Source organism: Ursus maritimus, unplaced genomic scaffold (genome assembly GCF_017311325.1).
Source record: "Ursus maritimus isolate PB19 unplaced genomic scaffold, ASM1731132v1 scaffold_4, whole genome shotgun sequence".
In the NCBI taxonomy this organism is placed as follows: domain Eukaryota; kingdom Metazoa; phylum Chordata; class Mammalia; order Carnivora; family Ursidae; genus Ursus; species Ursus maritimus.
In genome coordinates this window covers 1,718,056-1,730,895 of record NW_024426552.1, presented here as the reverse complement: position 1 = coordinate 1,730,895, position 12,840 = coordinate 1,718,056, and the positions used below count along the sequence as shown (strand labels likewise).

The window sequence follows — 12,840 nt, the reverse complement described above, 5'->3', positions numbered from 1 at the left end:
GCTCAGGTCATGTTCTCAGGGTCATGGAATCAAGCCCCACACTGGGCTCCGCACTCAGTGGGGAGTCTGCTTGAGATTCTCTCTCCCTCTGCCCTCCCCCAATTTGCATGCGCACACGCTCTCTCTGAAATAAATACAATAAAAATCTTAAAAAAAAAAAAAAAGACACTAAAGGCTGGCTGCGTCATAAGTGCACATCAAGCGAATGAGAAGAAAACCACACTGAAGCAGCTAAGAGAGGCTGGGACACAATCATGGCCCTCCTCGCAGTATCTCATAACCAGGAAAAAACTCAAAACCCAGAGCTTCTCCCTAGGCGCAAAAGGTTCAAACCCCACAGCAACACCCCAACTGTTAAGACGTACGCTTGGATAGACAAGCCCCCAAAACACTTAGCTTTGAAACCCCATGGGACTGCATCCCGAGACCCACAAGACAGGAGCAATCTGTGAAGCCTCCCTTAAAAGGCTTGTATGCTGGGACTCCCCCGCCCCAGGGCCCAGCTTGGAGGGAGCCGGTGGACTGTGCCCAGACTTAAGTGAAGGAGGCTCACTTGCTTGTATCAGAGCACCAGCCTGAGGGCAGGCATCTGATTTCACACACACACATCAAGAACCTGCTGGAACACTCTTCTCTGTGCACAGACACTAGGGCGCCCCCTTTGCCCTCTCCCTTTGCCATGCTCCAGGGCACCAGCATCTCCCGGAAGGGAGCTTTTACACGTACCCAGTGCCCTGATTTCTGTGCCTGTCACCTACGGGACACCTCTTGAGCACCTGGCTCTGGAGGCCAGGGACACTTGAGTTCCTGGTCCCATGAAACTGTAATAATCAGTTATCACACAGGAATGAGCTCATACTCATCTGATGCCCCAAATTTCATGACTGCTGCCGGGGACTTCTCTATCACCTGACTCTGGTGACCAATGAAGAAAGAGTTCTTAAACAGCTACCACCCCTGGGAGAGCAAGGAGTCACAGAGTCAGGAGCCTGTCTTTCTGTGCAGGAGGGCCCCGTGTTGGGCATGGAGTCTGCTTGAGATTTTCTCTTTCCCTCTGCCTCCCCGCCCAACTCTCTCTCCCTCTCTAAAAAAGAAAAAGAAAAAGAAAAAGAAAAAAGAAGTCGCCGAGTGAAGAATACAACAGCCGACTGAAGTACAGCCTAGACGAAGCAGAAGAAAGGATCAGGCAGCTCGAAGTCAAGGCAGTGGGACTCAATCAGAGCAGCAAAAAGAAAAAAGAAGGAAAAAAGTGAAGATAGTTTAGGGGCTTATAGGACAACAGCAAACAGACTAATATTTGGATCATGGGGTTTCCAGAAGGAGAAGAGAGAGAGAGAAAAGGTCGGAAATCTCCTTGAAGAAGTAATGGCTGAAAACTTCCCTTATCTGGGAAGGAAACAGGCATCCAGAAGCTTCTCAAGAAGCCCAGAGAGTTTCGAATAAGAGGAGCCCGGAGAGACCCACAGCAAGATGCACTATAATTACATGTCAAAAATTAAAGACCAGGAGAGAATCTTAAAAGCAGCAAGAGATGGGAATGGGGTAGGGGGAGAAGGAGGTTAAAAAAAATAACAATAGCAAGAGAAAAACAGCTTATTACATACAAGGAAACCCCCCTAAGTCTATCAGCAGGTTTTTCAGCAGAAACTTTGCAGGCCAGAGAGGGTGGTGCGATATATTCAAAGTGCTGAAAGGAAACTCTCTAACCAAGATACTCTATCTGGCAAAGCGATCATTCAGAAGTGAGGGAGAGATAAAGTGTTCTCCAGAGAAACAAAAGCTGAAGGAGTTCATCACCACTAACGCGGCCTTTTAAGGAATGTTATGGGGACTTCTTTAAGCTGAAAAGAAAGGGTGTTCACAAGAACACATGTAAAAGAATAAATCTCACTGGAAAGGTAAATATATAATAAAAGTAATGGGTTAAGCACTTCTAAAGCTAAGTTGAAAGCTAAAAGACATAGGTAGTAAAAATATTGTCACAATAATTAATTAAGGAATACACAGATAAAAAGATGTAAAGTGTGATATCAAAAAGCATCAAATGTGGGGGCGAGAGAGAGTAAAAATGTTGAACTTTAGAAACTTAAGTTATTATCAACTTAAAATAAACTGTTATAAACATAAGTTGTTATATGTAAGCCTCGTGGTATCCACAAAGCAAAAACCCACAGCAAACATACAAAAGATAAAGAAATATAAGCATACCACCAAGGAAAGTCATCGAACCACAAAGAAGAGAGGAACTACAAAAACTGTCAGAAGGGAACACCTGGGTGGCTCAGTCGGTTAAGCATCTGCCTTCAGCTCTGGTCATGATCCCGAGGTCCTGGGATTGAGCCCACGTCAGGCTCCCTGCTCAGCGGGGCGTCTGCTTCTCCCTCTCCCTCTCCCCTTGCTTGTGTTCCCTCTCTCGCTGTCTCTCTTTCTCTGTCAAATAAATAGGTAAAATCTTTAAAAAAAAAAAAAACTGTCAGAAAACAATTAACAAAAATGGCAACAAGCACATGCCTATCAATAATTACTTTAAATGTAAGTGGACTAAATTCTCCAATCAAAAGACAGGGAGTGGTTGAATGGGTAAAAAAAAATCAAGACCCATCTATATACTGCTTACAAGAGACTCACTTCAGACGTAAGACACACACACGCTGAAAGCGAAGGGATAAAAAAAGATGTTCCGCGCAAATGGAAACCAAAAGAAATCTAGAGCATCTATACTCGTACCAGACAAAACAGACTTTAAAACAAAGACTATATTAAGAGACAAAGAAAGGCATTATGTAACGATAAAGGAGTCAATCCAACAAGAAGACATAACATTTGTAAATACTTAAGCACCCAACACAGGAGCACCTAAACATACAAAGAAAATTTTAAGAGACCTAAAGAGAGAAATTCATAGTAATATGATAATAGGAGGAGATTTTAATACTCCACTTATATACAGAAAATCACTAAGAAAACACTGGCCTTAAATGACACATTAGACCAGATGGGCTTAACATACTTACAGAGCATTCCATTCAAAAGCGGCAGAATACACATTCTTCTCAAGTGCAAGTAGAACGTTCTCCAGGACAAATCACACGTTAGGCCACAAAATAAGTCTTAACAAGTTTAAGAGGACCAAAATCATATAAAGCATCTTTTCTAATCACACTAATGTGAAACTAGAAATTAATTACATGAAGAAAACTGGAATATTCACAAATATATGGAGATTAAACAACATGCTACTGAATAACCAAGGAGTCAAAAAAGAAATTAAAAAAATTTAAAAAATACCTTGAGACATAAAATTAAAACATAGGAAATGTAATATACTAAAATTTATGAGATGCAGTGAAAGCAGTTCCAAAAGAAGTTCATAGTGATAAATGCCTATGTCAAGAAACAGAAAATCTCAAATAAATGACTTTACTCTATGACTCAAGAGACTAGAAAAAGAACACATGAAGCCCAAAGTTAGTAGAAGGAAGGAAGTAAACAGAACAGAAATAAATTAAATAGACTAAAAGACAATAGAAATGATGAAACTAAAAGCTGCTTCTTTGAAAAGATAAAATTGATGAAACTTTAGCTAGACTCACCAAGTTAAATGGAGAGAAGACTCAAAACATAAAATTAGAAATGAAAGAGATGTTACAACTGACACCACAGCAATACAAGGGATCCCAAGAGACTACTATGGATGACTGTATGCCAACAAATTGAACCACCTAGAAGAAATGGATAAATTCCTGACACACAACCTATCAAGAGTGAATCATGATGGGGCGCCTGAATCATGATGGTGGCACAGCGGTTAAGCATCTGCCTTCGGCTCAGGGCGTGATCCTGGCGTTCCAGGATCGAGCCCCACATCAGGCTCCTCCGCTATGAGCCTGCTTCTTCCTCTCCCACTCCCCCTGCTTGTGTTCCCTCTCTCGCTGGCTGTCTCTATCTCTGTCGAATAAATAAATAAAATCTTTAAAAAAAAAAAAAAAGAGTGAATCATGATGAAATAAAAAATCTGAACAGACTGATTACTGGTTAGGAGACTGAATCAGTAATGAGAAATCTCCCAACAAACAAAAGTCCAGAGCCATATGGCTTCACTGGTGAATTCTACCCAACATGCAAAGAATTAATTAATACCAGTTCTTCTCAAACTCTTCCAAACAAAACAAAACAAAACAACAACAACAAAAAAAACCCAAAAACCAGATGCAGAGGGAACACTTTACAAAGCCAGTTTCACCGTAATACCAAAACCAGACAAGAATGCCACAAGAAAATTACAAGCCAATATCCCTGGTGAACACAGATGCAAAAAATCCCCAACAAAATATTAGCAAACTGAATTCAACACTATATTAAAAGGATCATACAGCATGATCAACTGAAATTTATTCCAGGAATGCAAGTATGGTTCAACATCTGCAAATCAGTCAATATGACAGACCACATTAACAAAATGAAGGATAAAAATCATATGATCATCCCAACATATGCAGAAAAGCATTTGATAAAATTCAATATCCACATATAACTCTCAACAAAGCGAGCAGAGATGGAACATACCTCAACATAATAAAAGCCATATTTGCAAATCCCACAGCCAACACCAGACTCAATGGTGAAAAGCTGGAATGGATTCCTCTAAGATCAGGAACAAGACAAGGATACCTCTTCTTACCACTCGCATTCAACAGAGTATTCAAAATCCTTGCCTGTGCATTTAGTAAAGAAAAAGAAATAAAAGGCACCCAAATTGGAAAGGAAGAATTCAAACTGTCACTATCTGTGGCTGACATGATATTATACATAAAATACCCTAAAGACTCCATCAAAAAACTGTTAGAATAAACAAATTCAGTCAAGTTGCAGGATACAAATAAAAGCAACACGCAAAAATCTGCTGCGTTCCTATACATTAGCAGTGAACTATCAGAAAAAGAAATTAAGAAAAGAATCCCATTTATAATTGCATAAAAATGAAAAAAATACGTAGTAATAAACTTAACCAAGGAGATGAAAGACTGTATATTGAAAATTACAACACAATGGGGCACCTGGGTGTCTCAGCTTGGGTCATGATCCCAGGGTCCTGGGATCGAGTCCCACATCGGGCTCCCTGCTCCGTGGTGAGCTTGCTTCTCCCTCTGCCTCTGAGGGTCCCCCTGCTTGAGCTTGCTTGCGCTCACTCTCTCTCTCTCCCCCTCTCTCAAATAAATAAATAAATAAACCATAAAAAAACAAGCACAGAAAATGGTAGAATAAATTAAGATGTCTTAAAAATTAAAAAAATTAAAAACTACAATGAGATACCACTACACACCCAAGAGAATGGCTAAAAATACCAAGTGTGGACAAGGCAGTGGAGCCACTGGAACTCTCTAATACACTGATGGCAGAAATGTAAAATGGTACAACCACTTGGGAAAGCAGTCTGGCTGTTTCTTTAAAAATTAAACATAAACTTCACAGGTGACCTTCTCTTGCATTTACCCAAGAGATATGAATGTGTATGTCCACAGAAAGACATGCACACCAATGCTTGCTGAAGGTTTCTTTGTATTAACCAAGAACTAGAAACCACCCAAAGGTCCACCAACAGGTGAATGCACGAACACGCTCTGGTCTGCGCGTACAGTACAGTGTTACTCTGCAGCAGAAAGGCAACAACTCGGAGGACAGACGGCGACACAATCACACTGGATCAGAGTCCTGACCGAAGAAAAGACTGAACAATCTACGGTGACTCAGAGCAGATCAGCGGGTCGTTGCCCAGGATCTGGGGGCACAGGAAGGCAGAGGACGGCTGCATTCCAGCAGCAGGAGGAAACTTCAGTGGGCAGTGGTTATGCCCCTCATCCTGACTGTGGCAACGGCTTCACAGGGGTGTGCATCCACCAAATTCCATCACACTGTACACTTTAAGTATATTAACTTATTGTATATAAGTTAAACCTTCACAAAACTGCTTTAAAAAAAAAAAAAAAGATGGCTGGGAAAAAAAGACACCACAAAGGGTGAAAAGACAAAGAACAAACAGATAAAACACTTACAACATATATAACCAACAGTGGACTAGGGATATATAAAGGAAGAGAGAATATGCAAAGAACACCTACAGATCAGTAAGAAAAGGACAAACCACCCTATGGAAATTTGGTAAAAGACACAAACAGACATTTCACAAGGGAAAACACATAAGCCACCTACAAACGTGACAGAATGCTCAACTTTAATCACAACACACAATTAAAACCACAAGGAACCACGTCTCACCATCAGGTTGGTGAACATAGCCTGTGCCCAACACCAAGGCATCAGTGAACATTCAAGGCAATGCGCACGGGGACAAGCACACAGGGAGGCAGTCTGGCGGGAGGCAGCCCGACACAAGCCAGGAACGTGGATTACGGGAGTGCTCCATGACTGTATTACACCCCAGATACAGGCCTTGCACAAATGCACCAGCAATGTCCACAGCAGCATCAGATGTATAATAATCGAAAACGAAACAACTTAAATGCCCATCCATGCTGTACTGGATAAATTCTGGCTTATTCATAAACTAGAATACTACTCGGCAGTGAAAATGAACCACAGCTGTATGCTATGATAGGCATAAATCTCAGAATCAGTGCTCAGCAAAAGTTCTCAGAACACACACTGTGTGATTCCATCTAAATTATTAAGTACAACAGGCAGAAATAAACAATATGGTGTTTGTGAGTACATTAAGCAGTAAAACTACAAAGAAAAGGAAAGGAATCAGACTTCAGCGGCAGTAAGGGGCAGGGGTAGAGGGAAGGGGCACAAAGATTTCCAGTTACTGCTAATGTTCCATTTCTTGGGTTGGGTGCCATGTGTACAGATGTTCATTTTACTTTTCATGTGAATAGACACATTTCCCTTTACATATACAATACACTTCACAATACAGAAGTGTTTTGAAAAGCTTAAGAAGGATATTGCCAGGGCAAGAGGACGGTGACCAGAGGGACAGACAGAGTCCAGGGGTCCAGGGAAGGCTTCTGCAGGGGAACAGGGCACCAGCAATGAGGGTATCCAGGGGAAGGGAGTGCTGATGCCCGGGGGAGAAGTGTGCCTACGACGCAGCCAGTGGGGCTGAGGGCGCAAGGGTCAGAAGAAGTTAGAGAGGCAGGGGTCAGTGCAAGGACTTTGGTTCTTATGGCAACAGAGGGTCCCAGGCAGAGTGACGTGAACTGACGAGCTTTAAGGGGATTCTCTTTTAACTGTGCTGAGAACACAACAAAGCAAGGCAAGAGCAGACCTGTCAGGACTGTCCTGGCGGTAATCCAGGCCACCAGTGAGTGGCTTGGACCAGCGTGGGACTCCAGATAACGTCTGGAGGTAGGACAACAGGTTCCACATAAACAGAAAACAAAGGGAGTCATCAAGGGCAAATCTAAGGTTCTGAACCCAAAAACATGGAAGAAGGTGGCTGTCAGCCATGGACACATGGGGACTTGGGGGCAGCTTTGGTGTAGGAAGAGCAGGCGCTCAATCCTTAACATTCAAGCTTCCGGTTCTTATACTGTGCTAGGCTGAGTATGTCCCCCAGACTCTGTGAACGAAACCTTGTCTGCTGATGTAATCCTGTTAAGAGTGGGGTCACACTGGATTACAGTGGGTCCTAGACCAATGACTGGCATCTCCCTAAGGGGGAAGACGGCCAAGCAAAGATGAGCAGAGACGTGAGTTATGCTGCCACAAGCCAAGGAACAGCAAGAATTCCTGGCAACCGGCAGAAGCTGCAAGAGGCAAGGACTCTTCCCTGAAGCCTACAGAGTGTGGCCCTGCCAACATCCTGATTTGGGCCTTCGGGTCTCCAGAACAGTGATAGAACAAATTTCTGTTTTGTGAAGCCACTCAGCCTGTGCTACTTTGTTAAGACGACTCCCAAAACCCAATACCTAAGTCTCTGTTTGACACTTCTTAGAAAGGCTGGATGTGCGACAATAAAACATCAAAAAGATACCCATTTAAAACGTATGGGTTCTGGGTGCCTGGGTGGCTCAGTCGGTTAAGTCTTGACCTCAGCTCAAGTCTTGATCATGCTGGGTATGGAACCTACTTTAAAAAAATAAATAAAATAAATTTTAAAAGTATTTCAAAAAATACAATATCTGGGTTCTTCTTCTGACTCTCCTTTCTCCTGGCTGTAAGAACCTAGGCAAATCATTTTGCCTCTGTTATTCAATTTCCTGCAAAATGTGAAAAACCAGGGGCTGAACAGAAGCGTATCCAAGGTTCCACTACCTCTAGATTTCTGCAGTTCTGGGACTATTCCCAAATATGCAAAAGTATGCCTGAACCCCACCCCAATAACCTACTGAAACCCCATTTCACAGAGAAGTTGTTTCCATAAAGTCCACCTTTACAATGGATGTGCCACCTTAAAATGTGGTAAGACAAACTGGATGCTAACTCACAGAAGATAAGGGTCACTAACTGGAATTTTATGATGTTTCTAAGATACAGCAACAACTGAACTCCCCTTGGTGACATACTGTATTCATTTTCTACCGCTGTCACCACAAACTCAAAGGCTTAAAACAACACTTGGGGCGCCCGGTAGCTCAGTATGTAAACATCTATTCTAGGGAGCCCACGTCTGCACCGCTCCTGGACTCTCCCTGAGGGCCAGCTGGTTAGGAGACTGAGCTCTGTGCATATTTACCAATTACTCTGGTTTATTTCCAACCTCCTTCTGAAAGTATCCTCTATGTCATCGTAACAATAACAGCCTAGAGAATCGAGAGCTACCTAACAGGTGTCCTGAAAAGCGTGACTCTTCCCAGAGGAGCAAAGTGTCAAGGCCAAAGAGTCAAGGCCATGGTGGTCAAGGCCAAGGTGGGCAGAGAGCTTATAAGAAGCAGCAGCTGAACCCTGACTGGCCGTGGAGGCCCTGCTCTCTGCCACAAGCAGACTACCACCGTGTCCACCAGCAGCTCAGAACGGTTCAACGGTTCAACACTGAGCCACTCAGTTAAGCATCTGCCTTTGGCTCAGGGCGTGATCCCAGGGTCCTGGGATCAAGCCCCATATCGGGCTCCTCCTCTGGGAGCCTGCTTCTTCCTCTCCTGCTCCCCCTGCTTGCATTCCCCCTCTCTGGCTGACTGTCTCTCTCTCTGTCAAATAAATAAAATCTTAAAAAAAAAAAAAAAAAAAACCACACCCACTTCAGCCATGCCTTCTCCTGGCAACTCTTCCGAAGGAGCATTCTGCTCAGAAAAGGCAGGGCATGGAATGTTCCTAGGTTTTTGCTTCTCACTTTGCTCTCCCCAAATATTACAACATTTTCCTGGCTCGGAAAGCACTGAGGTTTTCTTTTTTTTTTTAAGATTTTTTATTTATTTATTAGACAGAGATAGAGACAGCCAGTGAGAGAGGGAACACAAGCAGGGGGAGTGGGAGAGGAAGAAGCAGGCTCATAGCGGAGGAGCCTGACGTGGGGCTCGATCCCATAACGCCGGGATCACGCCCTGAGCCAAAGGCAGACTCTTAACCGCTGTGCCACCCAGGCGCCCCAGCACTGAGGTTTTCTGAACACCACCCTAGGAAGAATGACAGGGGGAACGACTCAAAACCTGTTCCCTTAGTAAAGAGAAGCCAAAATCTGACCTTTCACCTCAAACGCATCACAAGGCGCTTTCTCTGGCTGCAGTTTTGGTTTGAACTTCTCAGCGGGCCACTTGGGTTTTCCCCGCTCCCCCACACCTGTGTGCAAGGCTCCGAATTACAGGAGCCAGAGACACACACAGGCGCGCTCCTGAACGTCCTCTTTTCCAAGAGCGCTCGGTACAAGCTTGTTCACACACGCAGAAGCAGGTGGCCGGCCGGCAGAGGACCGCACCAGAGACTCGGGACGACCCACGATTTACCAGAAGCTCCCTGCTCTAGTCGCCAACAGGCGGGCACGTGGTTTAGGAGTCCACAACTTCCACATCGCCACCAACTCAGGCCGCGTCCAGCCTGCGGGGCCACGGTCACGGACTAGGGCTGTAGGAGAGGGCGCGGGGCCGGGGGTTAGGGCGGGAGGAGGGGGTGCGGGGTCGGGAGGCGCAGGATCAGGGGTTAGGGTTGGAAGAGAGGGCGCGGGGTCTGGGGTTAAGGAGGTAGGAGGGGGTGCGAGGGTCGGGAGATGCAGGGTCAGGGATTAGGGCGGGAGGAAGGGGTCGGGGGTGCGAGGTCAGGGGTTAGGGAGGGAGGAGGGGGCGCGGCGTCAGGGGTGAGGGCAGAAGAAGGGGGCGCGGGGTCGGCGGGCGCGGAGTCAGGGCGGGAGGACGGGGTCGGGGCGCGGGGTCAGGGGTTAGGGTTGGAGAAGGGGGCTCGGGGTCAGGGGTTAGGGAGGGAGGAGGGGGTGCGGGGGCTGGAAGATGCAGGGTCAGGGGTTAGGGCGGGAGGAGAGGGCGCGGGGTCAGGGGTGAGGGCAGGAGAAGGGGGCGCGGGGCCAGGGGGCGCCGAGTTAGGGCGGGAGGACGGGGTCGGGGCGCGGGGTCAGGGATTAGGGTTGGAGGAGGGGGCTCAGAGTCAGGGGTAGGGAGGGAGGAGGGGATGCTGGGGCCGACAGATGCAGGGTGAGGGGTTAGGGCGGGAGGAGGGGGCGGGGGGTCGGGTGAGGGCGGGAGGAAGGGCCCGGGGGACGCGGGGGTGCGGGACACAGGGTCCACCGACGAGGGGCGCGGGGGCGGGGACCACATTGGGAGGAGGGGCGCGGGCCCGCACTCACGTTTGTACTCGGCCATCAGCCTCTTGAGCGCCGTCCCGGCCATCGTCCGGGCAACAGCTGTGCGGTACGACCTCCCCTCCTAAGCGCAGATCCCTCCCGCCCGCCGCAGGGGTGCTTCCGGGTCGCCGCCGGGACACGGAAACCCTTCCGGGGCGCGGGGCGCGCCTGCGCAGTGGGGCGGTTGCCGGGGGCGGGGAGCAGCGCCGCTGTGGCGGCCGGAGCGTCCTGGCCGCAGGTTCCCCAAGTCCCTAACCTCCGCCAGGGCCTGTCAGCCACTTTGTGGGTTAATGCCGCTTAAGACAATCCTAATTCCTGTAGGGCCCGGGTCTTCCAGAAAATCCCGGAGCCGCGGGCGCCCGGAGAGGAGTATGTATTCACCGCCTGTTACATCATACTGGCCGTGCTTCAGGAGGGTCCGATTAAAGGACCGGGCGGGGGACGGGACTCGGGCGAGGGCGGAGAGGAGGATGGCGGCCTGGGGGACCGGACGGGGCCGGGATCGGGATGGAAGATGGGGACAGAGGGTGGTCCCGGGGCGGGGACTGTGGCAGGGCAGGCAGACTGCTGGCTGAGCAGACTTCACTAAGGGTGTGTGTTTTTAAATGTACCCTCCCATGAGACAGTGAATAAAAATTGAAGATCCCACCTGTAGGTTCAAACACACACGTGGCACAGGGCCGTTTCAGGGTCTTTCAGGCCCAACTGCAGTTAAAGCAAGGAGATCCATGAAGAAGGCATTTGTGTGCTTCTGACCACCTTCAGACAGTCTTTAGGTCTGAAAAAGATTGGTGATTGAGGTGGTTTTCCTCTGCATCAGCGTGGCCCCACAGGAACTCGGGTTTCATAAGACCTCAGCGTCCATGAAGGGCAGAGCTCCAGGGAGGCCTGTGGGAGCCAAAGAGGAAGACCCAGCCGTCTGCCCACCTGCACCCACCGACCCGCTCCAGCCTGAGGCCGTGGCCTCACTCAGATTGGTGCACCTGGCCGCTGCTTCAGGAGGGACTGCCATCATCCTCCAGGCACCCTCTCAGGCTCCTTGCTTCCCTGGCTTCTCCACAATTGTGTAATGTGTATCGGGATAAATAGTCCTTTTTTCATATTATTATGGTGGTTCTATTCCCATTTGACCCACTGTGATTTGGTGATCTATTTATGCTTCTCATAACCCCATTCTTACGGACTTCAAAGAAAGTAAACACATTTAGTACTTTGTGGCTCTGCCATGGGAAGACTTATACACCTTTAAAAAGTTTGGGGGCACCTGGGTGGCTCAGGTCATGATTCCGGCGTCCTGGGATCCCTGCTCAGCGGGGAGCCTGCTTCTCCCTCTCCCTCTGCTGCTCCCCCTGCCTGTGCTTCCCCCGCCCCCCGCAAGTAAATAAATAAAATCTTAAAAAAAAAAAAAGTTTTTACCTACACAACATTACATCCTACCTACACCCTACCTCTTGTACAGTATTTACTATATGATGTTCTGTATAATCTAGCATAACATAATTGGCTTGTTACTATCTGCCTCCTACAACCAGAAAACACATCCACGAGGCAAGGAGTTTTCGTCTCATTTGTTCATGGATGCAGCTCAAGTGCCTGAGCGTGGCAATCAGCGTGTGCTGAACTGAATGAAATTTCACAATGGAAGCGAGCCTCCCAAGTACGCACACAAAAGGGTAGAGGCATACAAAAATGGAGTCCAACACTATGTTTTCAGATAAGTGAGTAGGCCATCCACTGCACAAAGGAAAATAGTCTTATCTTCAAACACCAAAAACCTAGAGAAGCCCAGACTAATGTCCACGTTCGTCGGCCTCCAAAATCTAACATCCCTTTACAGATGACACCCAGGAGAGGAGAGGTGTCATGATGTCGGTTCAGCCCAGCCGAAGGCTGGGAGAGCTCATGAGGAGCAGACAGAAAAGCCCGGACTGGCATGTGTCACCTGCCAGGGTGCAGAGGGCAGCCAGCAGGTGAACACTCACTCTCCCCGGCTAGCCTTAAAATGTCAGTGGCTTCACTGAACAGTCTGTACGGATACGGTACTGTGACAGTGTGGCCCCACGGCCAAATGCAGTATTTAATACAAGCCCAGA

The 12,840-nt window shown here is 47.3% G+C and overlaps 1 protein-coding gene across 3 annotated transcripts in view; it reads right to left on the bottom strand.

Annotated features, from left to right (window-relative positions):
• The window catches only part of UBE2G2 (ubiquitin conjugating enzyme E2 G2), a 37,339-nt gene extending 26,450 nt beyond the window's left edge, over positions 1 to 10,889 (bottom strand). For 2 of the 3 annotated variants that reach the window (XM_040621817.1, XM_040621818.1), the window contains exon 1: positions 10,751 to 10,889. In XM_040621817.1, the coding sequence (XP_040477751.1) occupies positions 10,751 to 10,793 (43 nt within the window). In that variant the 5' untranslated portion in view covers positions 10,794 to 10,889. Of the gene's footprint in view, positions 1 to 9,902; positions 10,002 to 10,750 lie in introns of those variants that run through there. The other variant, XM_040621819.1, reaches the window with a different exon arrangement.
• Positions 10,890 to 12,840: the final 1,951 nt, after the last annotated feature.